General features: G+C 42.5%; 1 protein-coding gene across 2 annotated transcripts in view; it reads left to right on the plus strand.

Moving 5' to 3' along the window:
- The first annotated feature begins 259 nt into the window (after nucleotides 1-259).
- Nucleotides 260-22,212, plus strand: part of ITGA2 (integrin subunit alpha 2) — a 108,877-nt gene continuing 86,924 nt past the window's right edge. For both annotated transcript variants that reach the window (XM_086361667.1, XM_086361666.1), the window contains exon 1: nucleotides 260-870. In XM_086361667.1, the coding sequence (XP_086217793.1) occupies nucleotides 813-870 (58 nt within the window). In that variant the 5' untranslated portion in view covers nucleotides 260-812. The remainder of the gene's footprint in view (nucleotides 871-22,212) is intronic.

The following is a 22,212-nucleotide window of genomic DNA, read 5'->3' on the forward strand; positions in this document are numbered from 1 at the left end:
GTGTCTTTAAGTAAATCCCTTCAAGTTAACAATGAAATCAGCTGCTTATTATCTTGGAGAGGAAGGAATGAGAATTTTAACACACACAACACCCCCCACCCCAACGCAACCCCACCCTCCCACCCCCAGCTCTTGCAGCAGCTCTTGCTTAAATATCACTTCGGGATAATCGTAACTGTGGGCAGATCTTGTTTCCTGTCGGGTTAGTTTCTAACCTGGTCATTCTGCGCTTATTTTTGTCCGTTTCTCCACCCACTTGGGAAAGGCAGAGAAAGCAGGCACCGCGCAGCCCCTGAGAACGGTGACTGAGGCTCATGGCTCCCCCCAGCCCTCCCACCCCTGCCAGGAGCCGGAAGGCCTGCACGAGGGCCAGGGTCTTTCGGGGACCCGGGGTCTGCCCCGGGCTTACGTCAGACTGCCGGGGGGCGGAGTAGTGACTGCCCGACTTTCGCCGTCTGCTGTGCAGGCAGGAAAGGCCCCCAGGCACGCGGTCCCCATCCCCGCAGCTTCCTGGATCCCGGGGCTGGGATGGCGTGTGGGGGTGGAGGTGAGGCTTCCGGGGCTGTGGAGGGGCCAGGTGCGGCTCGCTGGGCGGAGAGGGGGGCGGTTGGGGCGGGGCCGGCCGGAGCAGGCCTGGTGTGTGCCGAGGCGAAAGGGCGGGCCTTGGCGCTCCCGGAGCTGCAGGGCAACTTTTCCCGGCTCACGCCCGGGAGCGGGAGAGAAGCCCTCGGGACGGCTTCTGGAGCGTCTCAGTGTCCTTGGATCCCCGCGCAAACCCACTGCAGCTCCAGCGCCAGGGCGACGGGCTCAGGATGCGGCCAGGACGGACAGGCGGCACGCCGCTGCAGCTGGTGTTAGTGTTCAGTCAAGGTAAGCGACGTCTCTGCTCCGCATCGGTGGCAGGAGGAACCTGCGTGGGTCCCCGGGTGAGGGCACGAGCCAGGAGTTCTGCGCCAGGGAGGCGCGGGCGACGCGCGTCTCGGCTCTGATTCCACGTGGACCCAGGCTTCCAGCCATCCCAACGGGACGGAGAGAGACTCCCCATTCCGGCTCCGGCTCGCCCCCGCCTGGTGTCCCCATAAGGCGTGTCTCACCCTGTCTGTAAAGCACCTTTCGAACTTAACTGGAAGCGCGCTTCGCTCTCAGGCACACACGCAAGCGCACACAAGCATGGGGGAGTGGGGATTAGCGGGGCGCCTGCAGTCCGGCTCAGACAGGTGCCCCGCCAGACCCGGACTCCGCGGTTCTGTGCATCCCGGCAACTCGGTCCTAGGAGGTAGCCTGCCCCTCAGCGCGATGCCTGGTGGCGTTGCAGGAGCCTGGGAGCCCAATACGCTTATTTTTCAACCCGGAGCGTGTGAATAATGTCCTCATTTCTCCAGAACGCAGCACTGCTGTATCTTCCCTTGGGGCACGTAGGAAAACCTAAGTGCCTCTTAAATGCTTGGCAGAGGGGAATTCTTCTGCCCTTCTGCCTTCCTCTTATTGTTGTAACGTCGTCTATTCAACGAATGTAAACTTAGGTCCGGAAAAAGTTCTTTCCACTTTCTCGATCTCTGGCGCTACAACAAAAGAATTACCCGCAGTTGTAGCTCCTAGGGCAAGGCGACGAGAGCCGGGTCCGCCCCTCTCCTGACCCCTTTTTCACTAAGTGGGGAAATGAGTCTAGGGGTGCGACCACAGTCCATCAAGAGTGCCTTGTCCAAACTTTATCCAGAGCCTCGTGTGTGCTTATTTCAAGAACTTTAGTTTACTTTTGGGGTGGAGTGGGGGAGTCACATTTGTATTTTGTAATTTGAATAGCTAGCAAAAAAAAGTGGTCTCATTTTCAAATGTTTATAGCAAGAGGATAAATCTTTGCTAAACTGCCCTCCTTTGAGGCATGTAGCCAGTTGCTGTCCTTGATCCTGAAAGAAATCTAATGCAGAAGATCCTGTAGCCTTTGCTCCAGGTTAGGGAAATAGCAGAAATACAGAAAAATAGCAGAGAAAGAGAAATAGTCCTCACCCCAGCAGAGAATAGGCATCAGTTAGTTTTCTTATCTAATCCTGGGTCTGCTACTTCAGATATTCTCTCCTGGGACCCCAAAGATGTTCTCAGGGGCCATCAACCCTAATCTAGAGGTTTCAGATAAAGTTACTTTCACCTTGAGATTCAGTCCCTGGAGACCACCACCTTCCCAAGAGCTAATGGACCCTTCAGCCCAAGCTTTTCAGCTCTCTTCAAGTACCCTTTATTAACAGAAGCTATGGAAGTATAACATCATTTTCTTATTTTCGAAGTGTTGAGGCTTGTTCTTAACAAAGCAGTGAGAAATAATTTTAGAGGAATGTGGTACTGCAAGGCCTGAAGTCAGGTTCAGAGTTTTCTTTCCCCCAGAGTTGGTTAACAAGGACAGCTCGACACCTTGCTGCAAGCCAGCGGAGGTGATATAAAATGACATCTGTCCACACAGTTTGTGTAGTTCTTTCTTCCGCCTGCTCCAGGTATTTCCTTACTCAAGGAACAGGTTTTCTCTTAATTCAGGATGATCGTAATAAAGCTTTCTCATTTGTGATCTGAACCCAAGTTCCCAGGAAAACAGCATCATTTTTTTAATACCATGAATATCCAAGATTAAAGTGAATAATTGAAAGCTCTCAGTTTGTGACAGCTACAGTTTTTATGGCATGACCCTATCTGTATAAAATTTTTGAGCACTCATCATTATTATACATACATATTTGTAGTTGTTTATAGGTTATATCCATGTATAATTGTTCAATATAAATACCAAAAATTAAAATGTAAAAGGTTCGTGTGTGTGTGTGTGTGTGTATTTATACTTCTAGCATACACTCCAGCATATAAGCCAACCACTGTAGAAACTTAAAACCCTCAAATCTCATTTTAACACTTAGATTCAGATTGGCTGTCTGTAAACATTCTCACAGGTATTTAAGAAAAAGCAGTGCTCTTAGTTTGGTTTCGTATTTATCACCTTTCATTGATCTTCCTTGATTTAAGTGCTTGCAATCATTGAAGTGGTAACCAGCAGGTTGAGACTGGAAAAGAAAGACCATAAGAGCCCTGGATAATCCATAAACCAAGGTCCATAGAGGAAAGGAATGTGATTTTTAAATGTGTGATGTCACTTACACTCTCTAGTGTGTTGCTTGGCCAAGGATAATCCTTGCCCCTGGATTCTAGGCCTCATCTTCTGCTATCTCTGGTACCCTGCCCAAGTCACCCCGTCTAATGAATATTTTCAAATCCCTAATTTCCCCTCCGGCTGTAAATATTCTAATTTCCCTCTTAGTAAGCAGGTCCTCCATCAGTATGTGATTTGGCCGCTCTTTCCTCCTGAAACACCGTCTATCCCTGGCTTCTGTTCTCCCTGCTTGTCTCCTATTTTCCTGGCTCTTCTTCCTTAGTCTCCTTCACAGGCTTGGCTCTTTGACCCAGTCCTTGTTGGTGTTCACAGGGTTCCATGCTGGATCCTCTTCCTTCTCCCAGTTCTCTTTGGGCCTGCTCCCCACTCAGGTCAGCATCTCCAGCCAACTCTGCTGAGTTCTGGTTCAGTAAATATCTCCACCTAGGTGACTTTGGGTCCCCAAACAAAGTGGATACCTCTCCTCTGAAAATTTTTCCTACATCATCTATTAGTGTTTAATGGCAGCATTATGGTGGAAACATGAAAACCAGGATCTCTTCCCTTATTGGCAACATGTTCTCTCTGTTCTCCCCAACTCATGTGCCTTCTGCTCCCACCCAGTTCAGGCCCTCACTTTTTTGTCTCTGGACCCCTACTGTTTTTAAGCTGGTTTAACTGTGTGTGTTGCTTTGTCACCAGGGTTATCTTTCTAAACATTTATCTGTATCCAGTCACCCCCTTGTGTCAAACATTGAGTGGCTGTCCAGATCACGTAGTGCAAAGTCCCAATTTTGTGGCACGTCATAAAGTCTTTCACCATCTGACTGCAGCCTTCCTCTTCAGCTTCTTCGCTGCCACACTCACCCTGCACACACACACAAGCACACACACTGCACATAGGCACATCCACAGTACATACATCCCCGAGCCACTTGTACACACCTATGCACACCATTCTGTATTCTGACTGCACTTGATCATACCATATTTGGTATTAGAATATTTTCCAGAGTATGTTAATTTGCCTTCACTGCCTTGATGCTTTTTCTCTCATCCGTTTGCAACTCACCTTTGTTCTAAGTTAAAAGAGACAACCCCGAGTAAAATGATAAAGTAGGGAAGTTTTTATAATAAAAAGGGAAATTTTAAGTAATCTCTTATTTCCAGGACCTATCCTCAACGACCTCTCTCCACTCAGCCTCAGCCCCTCAACCACCTTAGGCCACCATCCAGTATGGTAACTCCCTTCCTCCACGACTCTCCATCTACATCTGCCCAAGGTACACTAAGCTTTACTCTCCTAAATACTGGTTCTGGAGCTACTGTTCTGATTCACATTCGTGGAATGAGGCTTAGGATTCAGTTTTTAAGGGACTTCCCTGATGGTTCAGCATGTAAAGGATCCTGCTGCAATGCAGGAGACACAGGAGATGCGGGTCCAATCCCTGGGTCGAGAAGATCCCCTGAAGGAGGAAATGGTAACCCACTCCCAGTATTCTTGCCTGAAAATCCCATGAAAAGAGAAGCCTGCCAGTCTACAGTCCAAAGGGTTGCAGAGAGTCATACATGACTATGCATGCACGTATGCCATGCCATTCAGTATTTAAAAACAATTACTCATACATTTCTGATATACAGCCAGGTTTGGAAGTAATTGCTTAAATACTGCACCCTCTCTTTCCCAACAAATTAAAATTCCAAACTGCCTGTACCACCCTGTTCTGTGGTGACAACCAAGTCAGGTGTATTTCAGCACTGAGAGAATGCATCAGGTCAAGTGAATTCCCTCTAAAGTAGGTGATGACTGCTTCTGTCTTAGTGTGCTGATAGCCCTGGACATATAAAAAAGGAAGAAGCCTGTTAACATAAAGAGATGAGCATCTAATGGTAGAATTTTAGACATTCAGCCAAATAAAGACCATTTAGTCTGTGTGTCAAAAATAAAGAATTTCTAGTGTATTATCAGCACCATTTGCGTTTCCATTATGATTACCCTTTCCTGTTCTTCATCAAGCACAACAAGACCAACAACATCCTCTTCTGTGGCAGATTTGCTTTCTCTTAGATGACATTAGCCAGCAGCTACTTTCAAGGGGACAGTCACAGAATTGTTCCCGAACGTTGATTGCTAGAAGTAACAGGTTCTCTTTGATTCATGTTCCTTTCCAACTTCATAGTCATCAGTAAGAATGTATTGGTTGAAATACCATGTCTGTCTGTCTCTTTCTGAAAACATATGTAAACCTACTCTACTTCCCCATAGTAACTCTCATTTGGACAAAATGTTCAAGATATGATAAAAAGATATTTCAACACTCTATCTTTGCCTAAATTTGAAATAACATATCTGCTGTTTCAAAAATCATGTCTACTACTCAAACCAACTCAGCTAGACCCCCATATTTATTTGAATTTAAGTGATATGTGAAATTAAAAGACGCTTACTCCTTGGAGGGAAAGTTATGACCAATCTAGATAGCATATTGAAAAGCAGAGACATTACTTTGCCAACAAAGGTCCGTCTAGTCAAGGCTATGGTTTTTTTCAGTAGTCACGTATGGGTGTGAGAGTTGGACAGTGAAGAAAGCTGAGCACCAAAGGACTGATGCTTTTGAACTGTGGTGTTGGAGAAGACTCTTGAGAGTCCCTTGGACTGCAAGGAGATCCAACAATTCCATCCTAAAGGAGATCAGTCCTGGGATTTCTTTGGAAGGACTGATGTTGAAGCTGAAACTCCAATACTTTGGCCACCTCATGCGAAGAGTTGACTCATTGGAAAAGACCCTGATGCTGGGAGGGATTGGGGGCAGGAGGAGAAGGAGACAACAGAGGATGAGATGGCTGGATGGCATCACCGACTCGATGGACGTGAGTCTGAGTGAACTCCGGTAGTTGGTGATGGACAGGGAGGCTTGGTGTGCTGCAATTCATGGAGTCCCAAAGAGTCGGACACGACTGAGCGACTGAACTGAACTGAAGTGATATGTGGGGCCCTTACATGCCAAAAATGTTTGCTTTTATACATTATCAATAAAGCAGCACTTGTACAAAAGAAAATGTAAAAAATTTCAGGAAGAGTAGGGAAAATATTTGGGACCAAAACTATCATCTTGACATCATATAAATGCTACCACCAAAGTCATAATCAGCCTAACTTAGCTTCGGACATTATGGAAAGACTAAACACAGCATAAGAAGGAAAGAACCATGGAAAGCGGTTACTCTAATCAGTAACTCCAAGATGCGGAGTGTGTGTATGCTTTTGTTATGGTAACTAATGATTTACCAGGAGGAGCACACAGAATAATGACTCTCTAAAGAGAAGAATCTTGTTACCACAAATCCTGAGACAACAATAGGTCTTGTGTATGAAAGTGATCCCTATGATCCCTCTTCTGATGAGATGTAGATGCTTTGCTGCTCTGGTTACAGTGAATTCCATAAAACTAGTTTTTGATCATATCTTTATGTAACACTTGCTGTATGTAAGGCAGTATGCTGGGTCCAATGTAGAACCATGGGGAACTTGAAATGTGGTCCAGAGAGGTTGTAAGCTGCTTGGAACACATCTGCACATGAGGGAAAGAAATTGTCTCAGTCCCTGGGAGGGGGCTGCCTAACCAATTTCATATCCTGACATCCACCTTTCTTACAGAAGCCCAGTTACTGGGTTAATCTCTCCTCTGCATAACTAGGAGGTAATTGAAGGGTAATTGAACTGAACCAGTGATGGTGGCCCCAGATCTCTTGCTACTATCTGATTTGGACATGGGCATATAATGGAATTTTAGCCAATGAGATGTGGAGAAAGCTTTCTGTGTAATTTAAAACTTGTTTTATTTTTGTTGTGTTGTCTATGTCTATAACAAAGATATAATGTAAGTTTTTATAACATAATAGATGTCATGTGGTTTCATGAAATTAATTGCTGAATAAGTACAGATACATTAATTGCTGAATGAGTGGTACAGATCTGCTCAGGGACTTTTGGGAAAGAATTTTTTATTCCTAAGAGAGATACTCGTTAATAATAACATATTGTCAGGTCTAGATGGGAATCTTGGAATAGCCGTAGCCATCTTGCAACCATGATGTCAGCTAGCCTGGGGATAAAGCCAACACACTGGCCTAGTGGAAAGAGAGAAAGAAAGCAGGTCCTTGATACTGACTTTGAGTTTCTGAGTTACTGAAATTTCAAGTCTTCATACCTCTTGGTGTTTTTAAAAATTTCCATGTAATTTGAAACGTATGTTGTTTCTATTGTTGTGTTGTCTATGCCTATGACATAACCATGTAACGTAAGTTTTGATAACCTAATAGGTGTCATATGGTCTCATGTTGCTGAATTAGTGGTATACAACTAGATGTTGAATTCAGAGGATGGAGAAATATCACTGAGACATGTTTGAGTATCAAACTCTGGAGAGGCCATCCTAGGGAATAATCGTTACCGTTCAGCTCTGCTGTGAAGTGCTTTGGAGTCCAGTTCTTTTTAAATGACTGTAAGCGATAATGTATTGTGATCAGGAGTAGGCTCCATCTCCTAGTTCCTGAACCAGATGCCTCAGATGCTTGAATAGGAAAGGAGAAGGCTATTATGCCAGGAGCACATTGCTCAAAGTATTCACAGAAAGTGAGAGCTGGGAGGTGAGCGGGCACTCTACCATGAAAGGCCTTTATAAGTCCTGGCACGGAGCCTGGAGTTTATTCTGAGGACAGTTGGAGGGCTCTGAAGGGCCTTGAGCAGGGCAGTGATACACTCAGGTTGGCTCCTTGGCAGATCACCCTGGCAGCAGGAGGGGACAGCGGAGTGAATGGTCTCATTTCAGCGTTAGAAATGGCAGTGGTCCAAACCCAGATAGCAGCAGTAGGGAAAGATAGCTGCGGACAGATGTGAAAGGAATTAAGGAAGAATCGACGGGGTTTGGTGATTGATTGACAAGAGTGGGAGACTGTAAGACTGATGTCTGGGTTTCTGATGTAAATAATTAAAAGGGGGGGCCATTCACTGGAACAGGGAAGGCTGAAGGAAGGCAAGATCAGAGGAAAAAGAGAGCAGTTCAGGTTGACAGGTTGAGTTTGAGACAGCCAGGTGTACACGTGCAGTTATTAGATGGTTGTGTGTAGTGGTGTTAGGAACAGGAGCTAGAGTAAGTTGGGGATAGAGAGCAAGGAGTTGTGGGCATCTGGAGAGGGATTGAAGACGTAATGTTGATGAGTCAGACGGAGACAGACTAGCAGGTGACTGGCTACAAGCTGAGGAGCCACCTTAGAGGGTCAGGTGAGGAAGTGGAGACACCAAGGCGCGGCTGGAGGAGGAAAGAAAGGACTGTGGAGACTAGGGCGCCACAGAAGTGTTTCGAGAGCTTGGTCCACAGGATCAGCTCTTTCCCCTAAGTCAGGCAGGTCTGATGCCTTGGCGAGGGTAGTCTTCTCTGACAGACAAAAGCACAACCAGAGTGTTGTGGACTGAGGAGTCAACCAGAGATGAAGGCGGGGGTGGGGGGGGGGACATGTCCGGAAGTTTGACAGGAAGAGAGGAGAAAGGAGCTAGAGGACTGAAGTGGGAACGTCTGCTTAAAAACAAATATTGGAGAAACTTGTGTAAACATCATCATTGTGAGGGTTTTTTTTTTTCTTTTTGTTTTTTTACTTCTGTCACTTACGGTACTGCATGGTACCTTTGTAGTTTTGAAATTTACATTGAAGCATCCGTATTTGGCAGGAGCCCATGACATGAGAGGAGAAGGGGGGAACTGATGTCCGTGGAAAGGATGCTGTCAGGGATAAAGGAGACGGAGGGGGAAACTGGATGCCCTGCAGCCCCCCTGGACAGATTAGAAACCACAGATGATTACGTGAAGGAAGGCAAAGCAGATTCTGGGCTGTGAAATGGAGAGGATGTCAATTGATGAGAGAAAGGTGAAGCTGACCAAGGCCTGCAGAGAGAAGACAGCAGAGCTACGGGAATCGGCACCTCCCACCCTCCAAAGTGGCTGCTTGGGTTAGAGGAAGCTGATGTATATACACTTTTGTTTGCTTCAGAACATATTTACTGCATTAAAGCAGTTGTAATTAACAAGCTTACAGCTGTTTTTAGGGTGCGTAATATATAAAAATATTCCAATTCTATTAGTAGAATTAAGTTCAGTGCTTCAGTCACATTTTCTAAAAAAAAAAAAAAACAAAGAAATTCTTTTGTAGCTATAGATTTATGTGTCTCCAGTTAAGCTTTTAATGCTTTATTTCTATCTAGCATAATAAAGATCCTCAAAAATATCTTTTGAGAAATCTGAGTCCCATATAGCACAGAGAATTAGTGTCATCTTCAAAAGGTTCTGTTCTTAAAATATTAAAGCCTTTTATTCTGTGTATAACTCAGTGGTTTTTTTCAAGGCATTTTAAACATTTCCATTAATATAAATTAGAAAAGAAAGCCTACTCCTAATTTTGTTAAAGTTATTAGTTCAAGGTATTTGTAGTCAAATATTTTATCCAGTCTATGCCTGCCTACTCTTGTACATGTAAATTACATTTACTAACCAGTATAAACTTGAACTGCATATTTTTGTAATGTTTTCAGGTTCATTGAATATTGGGACTGTTCATAATTTTCAAGTAGGTTTTTCTTCCTTTGAGAGAATGGTCTGTTCTATTGACCAAACAGTTCCTAGAAGATTCCTGCAGTATTATTCTGTGTCTGAAAGAGTAGCTGCAATTCCTCCTGTTATTAATTTAAAGAGACTAGAGACAGTTTGTACTACAGAAGCTGTACATAACTCCTGATCATTGAAAGGCGTTCTGTATAAAAATGAGGTTAATGTTTAAACAGAGCAATGGAAAAAAAAAGAGTGATGGACGCTGTATTGTCAGTGTAAGAGACTATTCCATTGTGTTCTGAAGAGCGTGTGCAAAGCCATTGTGTTCGTGGATGCCTTGAACACTGGCAGTTGTCATTCTCCTGATTCATTCAAAGGTGGCCTTTGTTGGTCTTTGTGCCGGCCTGATCTCATTTCCATGGATACCACGTAGAAATGCAGACTGAATGCAAGCTGGCTTCTGGTCAATTCTGTCAGATAACTCTATCCCAGATTGTTGACCAGCTTCCCTCAGGTCCTTTAACTAAACAGCCTCTTGGACACTTGTTAAGATATGGGCACTGAATTATAAAACCTTTTTGTAGCCATATTCTGAATGTTAGTACATAACATAGATATTTCAGAGTAATTGACTTAGTTTTCTGTGTACTTATGAACATTGTTTTGGAGTGGAGGGGGAACATAGCTTTGAAAATTGAGGTACTTTTATATGCTCTTTATTTTCCTTTATATAAATTGTAATAGCCCAGATTAAAAAAAAGTCTTAGTGTCAAATTGAAAGATGGTTAGATAATTTACGTAAATGTCATAGTGTCTTAGTTCTTTCAGGTTGCTATAACAAAATGCCACAGACTGGGTAGCTTATAGACTATACAAATGTATTTCTCACAGTTCTGGAGGCTGAGGAGTTTAAGATCAGGGTGGCGGCAAGGTCATGTTGTGGTGAGTGCTCTTTTCCTGGATCATAGTTGGTGGCTTTTGCCATGTCCTTGTGTGATGAAAGGGGCTAGGGGCCTCTCTGGAGCCTCTCTTGCAAGGTAGTAATCCCCTTCATGAGGGCAAAGCCGGAGCATCTCCCAAAGGCAGCCACCTCCTGGTACCATCATCTTTGAGGGTTAGAATTTCAATTTAGGAAGTTTGACAGGACACAGACATTCAGACTATATAGCATAGTAGTAATAATTGTGAAGTCCCTTTTATTATTGCAGTATTTAATTTTTGCCCCTAAGTAATCATATTTTAACAGATCAGTATCATTTCATTTATTTATTTATTTTTGGCTATGGTTCAGCTGAGACGAGAACTTGAAAGTGAAAGTGTTAGTCACTCAGTCGTGTCCCACTGTGACCCTATGGACTGTAGGCTGCCAGGCTCCTCTGTCCATGGAATTCTCCAGGCAAGCGTACTGGAGTGGGTAGCCGTTCCCTTCTCCAGGGCATCTTCCCAACCCAGGGATTGAACCTGGGTCTCCCGCGTTGCAGGTGGGTTCTTAACCATCTGAACCACCAGGGAAGCCCCAAGATGTGACCTTAGCCCTTTTTAATAGTACAGTTCCATAGTTTCTTACCTTTATCTGTGTTCTCTCTTTCTAAGATACAATTTAGCCCCTAACTCATATTCTGCTGCTGCTGAGTCGCTTCAGTCGTGTCCAACTCTGTGCGACCCCATAGATTGCAGCCCACCAGGCTCCCCCGTCCCTGGGATTCTCCAGGCAAGAACACTGGAGTGGGTTGCCATTTCCTTCTCCAATGCATGAAAGTGAAAAGTGAAAGTGAAGTAGCTGAGTCTTGTCAGACTCCTAGAGACCCCATGGACTGCGGCCCACCAGGCTCCTCCGTCCATGGGATTTTCCAGGCAAGAGTGCTGGAGTGGGGTGCCATTGCCTTCTCTGAACTCATATTCTATAATTCCTTTAATCCAATTTAGTTGTCCTTCTCACATGGACCTTTCATAGCATTTGTCACATTCTATTTCAATCATCTGTTTACTTGGATTTACATCCTGTAGATTACAAAATCTGAGAAGATGGAAGCCGTGTCTTGTTTTGTTGAATGAATGAAGCGTGTATGACAGCTAATGTAGTATGGATTAAATGCACACTTTCTGAATGAATGCCAGGCTGAAAACTTTCTAGCACTTTCCAATTTGTATATGCACAGATCCTTTTATTTACAGGTTTATCCAAACATGCTAAAATATTCCTTTAGTTGATTTTTTTTTTCACTTTGACAAAGTTTGTTTGCTTTTGGAAGGTTTCTCCTTAGTCTTGAAATGTCAAACTAAGATGGTGCTGTTTACAAATAACAAGATAAATTAAAGTATTAAGACAGTGCAGACATCTTTTTTTCCCCCTAAAAAGCCCTTTCCTGACCCCCTTTTCTATTTTCATAAAGCAGCACTATAATTTATCTTCAACTTGACTATCTCTCCCACTGAATACACTTTTAAGATTACCTTTCATTCTATTTATCATTGTATTCCCAGGACCTGGCATGTTGTAAGCACCCAGAAAATGATGTTGATGTATGGCAAAACCAATACAATATTGTAAAGTAAAAAAAAAAATTAAAAAAAAATTTTTTAAGTAAAGATAGAATTTCAATAATATGAGGTAAATATGTCCATCAAAGTGGTAAACTTGATTGATACTTTAAGTTTATAGCTTTTCTTTATAAAGCAGAATATTTCAATATCCTTATAGGAAATGATGTACTGATATTCATGTTAACAGAAAAAAATATATTTCTTTCTTTTGATATTCGTGTGAAAGTAAATTTTCATAGATACCATCACTGTTTATATGAAATTGACTTGTTTACTCTTTTCACTTGTCTTTTGTATATGCTTTGCCATGTGGTCCTTATATTTAGAACTTTACATTAATACATCCGGCCATGTCAGGGTTAACTATTGTCCCATTGTTGGATATTCAGGCTGTTTCCTGTGGGTTTTTTCCCCTTATTGCAAGTAATGTGGCTATAAATATCAGTGTAGGAGAAGTTTTTTTCTTTCTTTTTCCTTTTGGACCATTGCCAAAAGCAACATTACTGGATCAAAACTTCTCTTTATTTTTTAGCTCTTCTTGCATACTGAACACTGTGGTCATCAGTAGTGTGTGATTTTTATCACTTTTACTTATTTTTTGTAGGTTTTTTTTAAACGTCTTATAGTTTGGTGAATGTAAACTTGTCCTTCATATTTACTTTAATTCTCATTCTTTATATTTATCAGAGTACATTTTAAGTTACAATTTTAAAAGTCTATCTTTTGAAAAATAGAGTAGGATATTCTAGTTAGTCCTAGAAGAAGCCTTAAGAGATCATCTAGTATTGCCAATAAATACCTCATTTTTACAATAACTAGTTTTTGAAAATGACTGAAGTCCAGGACTCCAACCTGCAGTCTATCATTTCAAGATAGCCTTCACAATTTCTTTGGTAAAGTTCTTCTTGTCCCCTACTTCCAAAATGGATTCTAATCCATTTTCACTTGAGGAGTTGTAGTCATGTAGTTAAGATTTCCAGACGTCTGTATGTCAGAATACTTGAGAGAGAAATAAAAGACATTCTGTTTGCCAGAGCACTTGACTTTGAGTCTCTGAAGATTGTTCTGGTTAGCTGTTGCCGTGTAACCAGTCGCCCTAAAACTTAGTGGCTTAAAATGATGACCATCATTTGTTACCTCTCATGGTTTCTTGCATAGGACTTTGAGAAGAGCTTGGCTGGGCCATTCTGGCTTGAATTCCCTCATGTGGTTACTGTCAGAGGGTAGGCAGCTCTCTCTTCATGTGGTTCCATCAAGGAGTTTCTCCAGAATGGCACTCTCTGGACAGCCTGATTTCTTATTGGCAACTCAGGGATCCCAAGGCAAGTGTCCCTCTCAAAAGTGGCAGAAACTGCATGATCTTTTCTAATCTAGACTCAGAAATCGGGCAACTGCATCTATTCATCAAAGAAATTACCAAACCACACCTAGATTGTAGAGGAGGAGACTTACTCAGTATCTTAATGGGAAGAGCCTCAAGTCAGTCCCAGACATGTTTTAAAACCACCACAGTGACTTAATCAACTTAATGGTGTTTATAAGACCGTTGATTGTTTACTTCAGCATTATTGGCATCTGAGACTAGGTAATTGATTGGGGGCGTGGAGCAGTAGGGGTGGCAGGAGGGGCTGTCCTGTGTACTTTCGGATGCTGAGTGACATCCCTGGTCTCTACCTACTAAATGCCAGTAGACACTCCCTTTCCCCACAATGGTATGACAACCAAAAATGTGCCCAGACATTACCAAAGGACCCCTGATGGACAAAATTGCTCCCAGTTGAGAACCCTTAATATATTAAACAAACATGTTCATGGCATGATGGGAGGAACTCCACCCCTGAAGAGTAGATTTTAATTTTATTGCCATTTTTCTGGATGACTTTGGATAAGTCACAGGCAAACTATTCCCAACCTTGCTGGGTCACTGGGAGGATCAAATGGAATTGTGAACAGAAAAGTATTTGGCACACTATAAAAGCAGATATAATGTTATTTTTCAAAATTTATATCCTTGGTATTCATCCTTTTCATCACCATTCATTATTTTAAGGGTCCTCAATGGAGTGCCTTTCATTGGGCGGTAGAGTGTCAGACACTGGAGGAAATAGAGGATTCAAAGGAGCCCCCCAGGCCCTCTGCTTTCCATTTCTAATGTCACCTGTGGAAGAGAATCTAGATCCTTACTGAATATAAAATTTAACACTCAAAACAAAGACTTTTAAGAAAAAACTGCATTTTTCTTTCTTAATGAAAGCAGGAGAATGTTACACTGCTGTATTTCAGAAGCAGTTTTAAGGGTCATTTTATGCCTTTGGCTTTGCACTGCTTTTTCTTCTTTTAAGCACTATAGCTATAAGTCAAACATTGTAGAGCTTAAATCTCTCTATGGAATAAATGTGTGGTTCTTTTCAAAGGGCCTATAATTTCTAAGTTTAGCTGCTTTATTATTTTTTTTGAGAGGAAGGGGGAAGGATTTTCTAAATTCTTTCCACAGTATTGTACTTTCAGCATGAAGACAATGCTGTTGAGAATGATTTCCTGTAATTTTGTACATGTTCAAGGATCTAATGCGACCTGTGCCCATTTTCTGTTGTCATACATATTCTAGGTAATGATTAACTGACTTGAGAGTTTGAAGTCTGTTTTCTTAGTTTCAAAGTCAGGGTCTGAGTAACCCATTTCCTGCGTCCGTGGCTTCCTGGAGGGTCCATGGGCTGATAATGCTTTCTTGGCTCTCATGGTGAGTGTGTGTCAGCAAATTGCAGACACGCAGACACCCTCCTACCCATTACACAGCAGTTCTCAGAAACTTAAATGGAAACTTATTCAGGATATGCTTTTTATGTCAGAGGTGAAAGTGGGATCACAAATTGACATGCCTTTTAAAATTTCTCAAGAAAAGATGCTCTTGTCAGAAACATAAAATGAATGATATTAATAGTAAAAATAATCACAAAAGCAAGCTATCTTTACTAAGTGCACATCATGTGCTGGACACTGGGTTGAGAATTTTATTAAATTCTCTCTGATCACAATAAAGTAGGCTTATAGACTGGGTCTATTTCAAAGAAGAAGCAGTGGCTTATGGAAGATAAATAGCTTGTCCAAGGTCACAGAGCTATTCCAATATCAGAGGCCAAGCTTTTAGACTCTACAAAGTATTGTCTTGTCCAATATGTGGGTTTTTCAGTTAAAAAAAAGAATTCTTGTACTTCCAACAGTGGCATGGTTCTTCCATTTCATCACCCCAAAATATAGTCAATCTTCTTTTTAGGATTCTCCTAAAGCCAGGTAAAAAGTAAAGTTAAATGTTCTTTAAAATTCTAAATAGAAAATGAAATGTGTGTGTATATTTTTACATACAATCCACTCCAATATTCTTGCCTGGGAAATCCCACAGATGGAGGAGCCTGGCGGGCTACAGTCCATGGGATCGCAGAGAGTCAGGCATGACTTAGAGACTGCACAACAACAGCAAATGTATGCCCATATCTGAATACACATGTGTTAATCTATCTTTTAATCCTTCTCAGAAGGAGGACTGTATCTCAAAATGTATCTTTTCAGTAACGTGAATTCAAGCATCTTTCTTTGAATTAGTCTAGAACTTATATTTGTTAATGAACCAGGTCTTTACTTATCTCCCATTGTATGCATAACTTCTTCCTATTTGGAACCAGTCTGTGTTCCATGTCCAGTTCTAACTGGTTCCAAATAGGAAAAGGAGTATGTCAAGGCTGTATATTGTCATAGTGCTTATTTAACTTATATGCAGAGTACATCATGAGAAATGCTGAGCTGAATGAAGCACAAGCTTGAATCAAGATTGCTGGGAGAAATATCAATAACCTCAGATATGCAGATGATACCACCCTTATGGCAGAAAATGAAAAAGAACTTAAGAGCCTCTTGATGAAAGTCAAAGAGGAGAGTGAAAAAAGTTGGCTTAAAGCTCAGCATTCAGAAAATAAAGATCCTGGCATGCGGACCCATCACTTCATGGCAAATAGATGGGGAAACAGTGGAAACAGTAACAGACTTTATTTTGGGGGGGCTCCAAAATCACTGCAGATGGTGTCTGCAGCCATGAAATTAAAAAACCCTTACTCCTTGGGAGAAAAGTTATGACCAACCTGCTGCTGCTGCTGCTAAGTCACTTCAGTCATGTCTGACTCTGTGCGACCCCATAGATGGCAGCCCACCAGGCTCCCCCGTCCCTGGGATTCTCCAGGCAAGAACACTGGAGTGGGTTGCCATTTCCTTCTCCAATGCATGAAAATGAAAAGTGAAAGTGAAGTTGCTCAGTCGTGTCCGACTCTTAGCGACCCCATGGACTGCAGCCCACCAGGCTCCTCTGTCCATGGGATTTTCCAGGCAAGAGTACTGGAGTGGGGTGCCATCGCCTTCTCTGTATAACCAACCTAGACAACATATTAAAAAGCAGAGACATTACTTTGCCAATAAAGGTCTATCTAGTCAAGGCTATGGTTTTTCCAGTAGTCATGTATGGATGTGAGAATTGGACTATAAAGAAAGCTGAGCACCAAAGAAATGATGCTTTTGAACTATGGTGTTGGAGAAGACTCTTGAGAGTCCCTTGGACTGCGAGGAGATCCAACCAGTCCATTCTAAAGGAAATCAGTCCTGAATATTCATTGGAAGGACTGATGTTGAAGCCGAAACTCCAATACTTTGGCCCCCTGATGCGAAGAGCTGACTTATTTGAAAAGACCCTGATGCTGGGAAAGATTGAAGGCGAGAGGAGAAGGGGACGACAGAGGATGAGATGGCTGGATGGCATCACTGACTCAATGGACATGAGTTTGAGTAAACTCTGGTAGTTGGTGATGGACAGAGAGGCCTGGTGTGCTGCAGTCCATGGTTCCCAAAGAGTCATACGTGACTGAGTGACCGAACTGAACTGAACTGATGCATAACTTATTGTTAGTTGGAAAGGTGAAACAATCAGCAGTCATTCTGTTAATTCAACTGATTTTTATTGATCTACAATCATGTAGATACTCCAAGTACTGGCAAATATAACACTGAACAGAACAGGTAAAGCATCTACTTTTAGGAACAAAGGCAGATAAAACAAGTGGAGCTTAAGTATCAGGATCCTCACTTCAGGCCTGTTTCCATGTATTCACATGTCTGATATTTTTAGTACATGTGCGAAAGTTCAGATCATTGTCTCTTCCATACCCTAACAAAGACATTAACAACAAACTGGTTGATAAATATCATCAGTTCAAAAAGTGTCTGGATTAATCCCTGTAAAAGAAAATTTGAAGTGCCTTGAAATATTATAGCTCCTGTATGATATTGGGGGGCTTCCCTGCTGGCTCAGATGGTAAAGAATCTGCCTGCAATGCAGGTGACCCAGGTTTGATCCCTGGGTTGGGACTATGCCCTGGAGGAGGAAATGACAACTCATTCCAGTATTCTTGCCTGGAGAATCCCATTGACCGAGGAGCCTGATGGGCTACAGTCCTTGGGGTCACAAAGAGTCAGACGACTGAGTAACTAGTGCGTGCATACACACACACGCACACACACAAAGATACTGGATGACAATCCTGAGTATTTACATGACATTACAAATAAGGTATTATGGAAATGAAAGAAACTTTTTTAACTGTAAATAATAATAATTTTAAACCTTCAACTTACCATGCCCAAAAAAATGAAATACGTTTAAGAGAATACAATTTTATAAAGTTATCAAGTGAAGAGGTGATCAAAAGATGTAGAGCCAAGGCAAAATGTATTACAGGAATATGTCAGGCAATCAGTAAAATGTATGGTTTTTTAAAAATATTTTTCAGTTTTTAAAACTAGCTTGCTAGGATTACTTTTCTTATTATAAATATTATATCTGAATGTGTTCTACAATTTTTAAATTTTTTTCCTATGGAGACATTCTGCTTCAAATTGTTGAAGTGTCAACCCCTATAAAACTTAACTCTTCAAATACAGATTCTACTAAGGTTGGCAGACAAATGAAAAAGATAAATATTTTTATATAACATATGAGATAAAGCTCTATTAAGAAAAAAAAATAGCACAGTAAGGGGATCTGAAAATGCTGCGCAGGTAGTGGGAAATGGAAAGTTATTTTTAACTTGCGATTATATCTTTTGCTATATAACAAATTACCATACCTAGGGCAACTTAATATACATTTATTGCCTTATCATTTGGGTGAGTCAGGAATTTGGGCATGGCTTCACTTGGATCCTCTGCTTCAGAATCTCTCATAAGACTGCAGTCAAAGGTGCTGGCTTAAGGGGCAGGGGTCTCATCTGAATGCTTAACTGAGGAAGGATCCACTTCTGTTCATTTTTAATTGTTGGCAGAATTAATCTTGTCTGGGGCTGTTAACCGAGTGCCTTAGTTCCCCATTGGTTCTCAGCTGAAGGCTTCCTTCTGTTCCTTGCCCTCTGGGCCTCTCTGCTTTGTCAACAAATGATAACATCTGCTAGCAAGATAGAAGTTATAATTCTATGTCATGTAAATACAAAAGTAATACTCTATGATATTTGATTCTACATTTCAAATCTTCATTTCAATTGGTTTGAAGTCACAGATCCTGCCCTCAAGGGAAGAGGATCACACAAAAGCACGAGAGCAGGAGATGGGGACCACTGGGAACCTGCTGACCACCACAAGTGATGAGGAAAGGCAGCTCTGATTGATGTTTGATGCAGAAACAGAAAGCTCTCTGGGAACAGGGTTCCATGCAGAAGGGACAAAACAAAAAGGACAAATGTCAGGGTGAGTTTAAGAAAGTGTCAGGTGAGTGAGCTAAAAAGATAGGATAGGAGGTGAGGTCAGACAGGATGGGGAGGCAACGATTATGTAACTACTGAGACAAAGCTTACACGGGAGACCAATATAACATTTCAGGATAGTACATCACAATAAGAGATGCAAATAGTGACTTAGAAGAAGAGTTTGCAGGCTAGAATGAGAAATGGCCTGTGAACAGAGATACAACAAAAGAAAAACTAACCTCACTTGTGTCTATTGTCTCCATACATGGCCTCGAGATGTGTCAGGCATATCGTGTTAATGAGCAAGCTATTCTACAGGCTCTGACTTGCTAAATGGACACAAATGCTGTTCTGAGGAGGGAAAGGAAGATACAGGAGTTTCTCCTTTCACATAAAAGGAGTTTAATGTTAAAATAGAAAGTGAATTGATGAGCTGGTACCCCAGTTCTTCACCCCATCCTCTCGGCCACTGGGAGCCAGTGAGTCTGCCAGATAGCAGCTCATCCTCCAACATCATTGTGAAAAAAAGAGAATTTATTGAGTTGTTAGGAAGCGCTAAGTCATAATAAACGGACTTAAGAAGCAATTGCTATAGACTTTTGAAGATGTTAATTGCCTGCAAGGTCAAGAATTGTAAAAGGACATCAAAATCACCTAACAATGTGCCACAATACCCTGATACTTGATATGCTTACTTTGTCACAAAAAAATGACTTGTTTTTTTTTGTACAAAATATGAACTTTAAAAGATATAACTTGAATTAGTATATATCTCTCTTGTATATGTGCATCTGTATATTGACATGCTTGTCTTTGAAACACAGCATAGTAAATTGAAAATGTCTGATATCAATATAATCCTATTTCCCCCTGTCTTAGTCTGCTATAGTTGCTGCCATAACAAGATACACCTGAATGGGTGGCTTTAACAACAGGAATTTATTTTCTCATGGTTCTGGAGATCGTATTAATATTCCAAGATCAAGGGACCCTTAGGGTTGGTTTCTGGTGATGCCGCTCTTCCTGGCTTATAGACTTCTGGCTGCATCCTCATGTGACCTTTCCTCTGTATGTACGTGGAGAATGAGAGATCTAGTGTCTCTTCCTCTTCTTAAATGAACACCGGTCCTATAAAATTAGGTTCCCATCTTTATGATCTCTTTTTACCCAATTATTGGCTGGGATGGATGGTGCAGTGCCTGCCATAGCAAACTCTGCTAAGTCGCTTCAGTCATGTCTAACTCATTGTGGAGTGTAGCCCACCAGGCTCATCTGTCCATGGAATTTTCCAAGAATACTGGAGTAGGTTGCCATTTCCTACTCCAGGGGATCTTCCCGACCCAGAAATTGAACCTGCATCTCCTGTGGCTCCTGTATTGCAGGCAGATTCTTTACCACTGAACCACCCAGGAAGCCCAACCCAATTGTTGATGCCTCCTTAAAGGTCCTATCTTCATATATAGTTACATTAGGAATTAGGGTTTCAATGTGGGAATTTGAGGAAGATATAACTCATCCATTCTGCTGCTGCTGCTAAGTCGCTTCAGTCGTGTCCGACTCTGTGAGACCCCATAGACGGCAGCCCAACAGGCTCCCCTGTCCCTGGGATTCTCCAGGCAAGAATACTGGAGTGGGCTGCCACCCCCTTCTCCAATGCATGAAAGTGAAAAGTGAAAGTGAAAGTGAAGTCGTGTCTGACTCCCAGCAACCCCATGGACTGCAGCCTACCAGGCTCCTCCATCCATGGGACTTTCCAGGCAAGAGCACTGGAGCGAGGTGCCACTGCCCTCTCTGAACACCACACTTTAAATACACTTAAAAGCTAGTGGCTTTAAGACAATTGTGGCTATCTTTTAAGATAAGTGGGCTTCCTATTATCTCACATAGTAAAGAATCTGCCTGCAATGCAGGAGATGAGGGGTGGAGTCCTGGGTGGGGAAGTTCCCCGGGAGAAGGAAATGCCAACCCACTCCAGCATTCCTACCAAGAAATCCAATGGACAGAACCTGAACCCCTAAAACTTAACTGCATAGTGATACATTCATTTCTGCAGGGAAGTGATACACATATTTTTTTTTTAACATGAATGCAGAGTAATTCGGAGAAGGCAGTGGCAACCCACTCCAGTAATCTTGCCTGGAAAATCCCATGCATGGAGGAGCCTGGTAGGCTGCAGTCCATGGGGTCGCGAAGAGTCGGACACGACTGAGTGACTCATTTTCACTTTTCACTTTCATGCACTGAAGAAGGAAATGGCAACCCACTCCAGTGTTCTTGCCTGGAAAATCCCAGGGACAGCGGAGCCTGGTGGGCTGCTGTCTATGGGGTCGCACAGAGTTGGACATGACTGAAGTGACTTAGCAGCAGCAGCAGAGTAGTTATGACATAAATGATAGGTGCACACACCATTAAAAAAAAAAGTGGCCATAAAATTACAAAGCAGAACAAATTATGAAATCATTGCCCAGACATCAGCTGGAGCCCCTTTGCTTCTTAAAATTGAAAGATACTTCTTTTGAATCCCTATTCCACCCTTGTAGGAAAATACATTGCTCCCCTAAGATTTGTCCGAACCCCCAGGAGATACCCATTTTCATTGTCATTCAGTCCTCAGTATACAGACCGGGGAGTGTTTCTTCTCTACTCTGACAGGCCTGCTCTTTGATTTTATCCTATGTACAAGTTAATACATTAGCCCATTGCCGTTTCATGGACGCTGACAGATGACATGAGATTCCTGAGTTAGAGAGCAAGGACTTTATTACTCACAGCACAGCAGGCAGCGCGAGCATGTTTACACCAGTTCCCCTTGTACTTCCCCATGAAGGCTCACGAGGGCCACGGGAGGGGGTCCAAAGGGAAACCTGCACACTCAGTAGGCTGCATTATGAGAGAGGAAAAGTAAGTTTGGTGACCTGCTGTTTTACAGCAAGAAGTCAGCACACCCTTTCTTTGTCCTGGAGAGTGAGATCACCTCGCCCTCAAGGCTTCTCACTACAAACACAACGCAGGCAGACCTCCGCTGGACTTTGCATTACTGGCAGACCCACTGTATTGAGTTGAATGGTAGTCCCCCCAAAGATATTTCTACATCCCAATCTCCCAAATCTGTGAATATTACCTTATTTAGACAGAGAGGCTTTGAACCCGAGGCTTTGAA

This window comes from Bos grunniens, chromosome 20 (assembly GCF_055505025.1).
Source record: "Bos grunniens cultivar Pamir isolate PY7600 chromosome 20, Bosgru_T2T1.0, whole genome shotgun sequence".
NCBI lineage: Eukaryota > Metazoa > Chordata > Mammalia > Artiodactyla > Bovidae > Bos > Bos grunniens.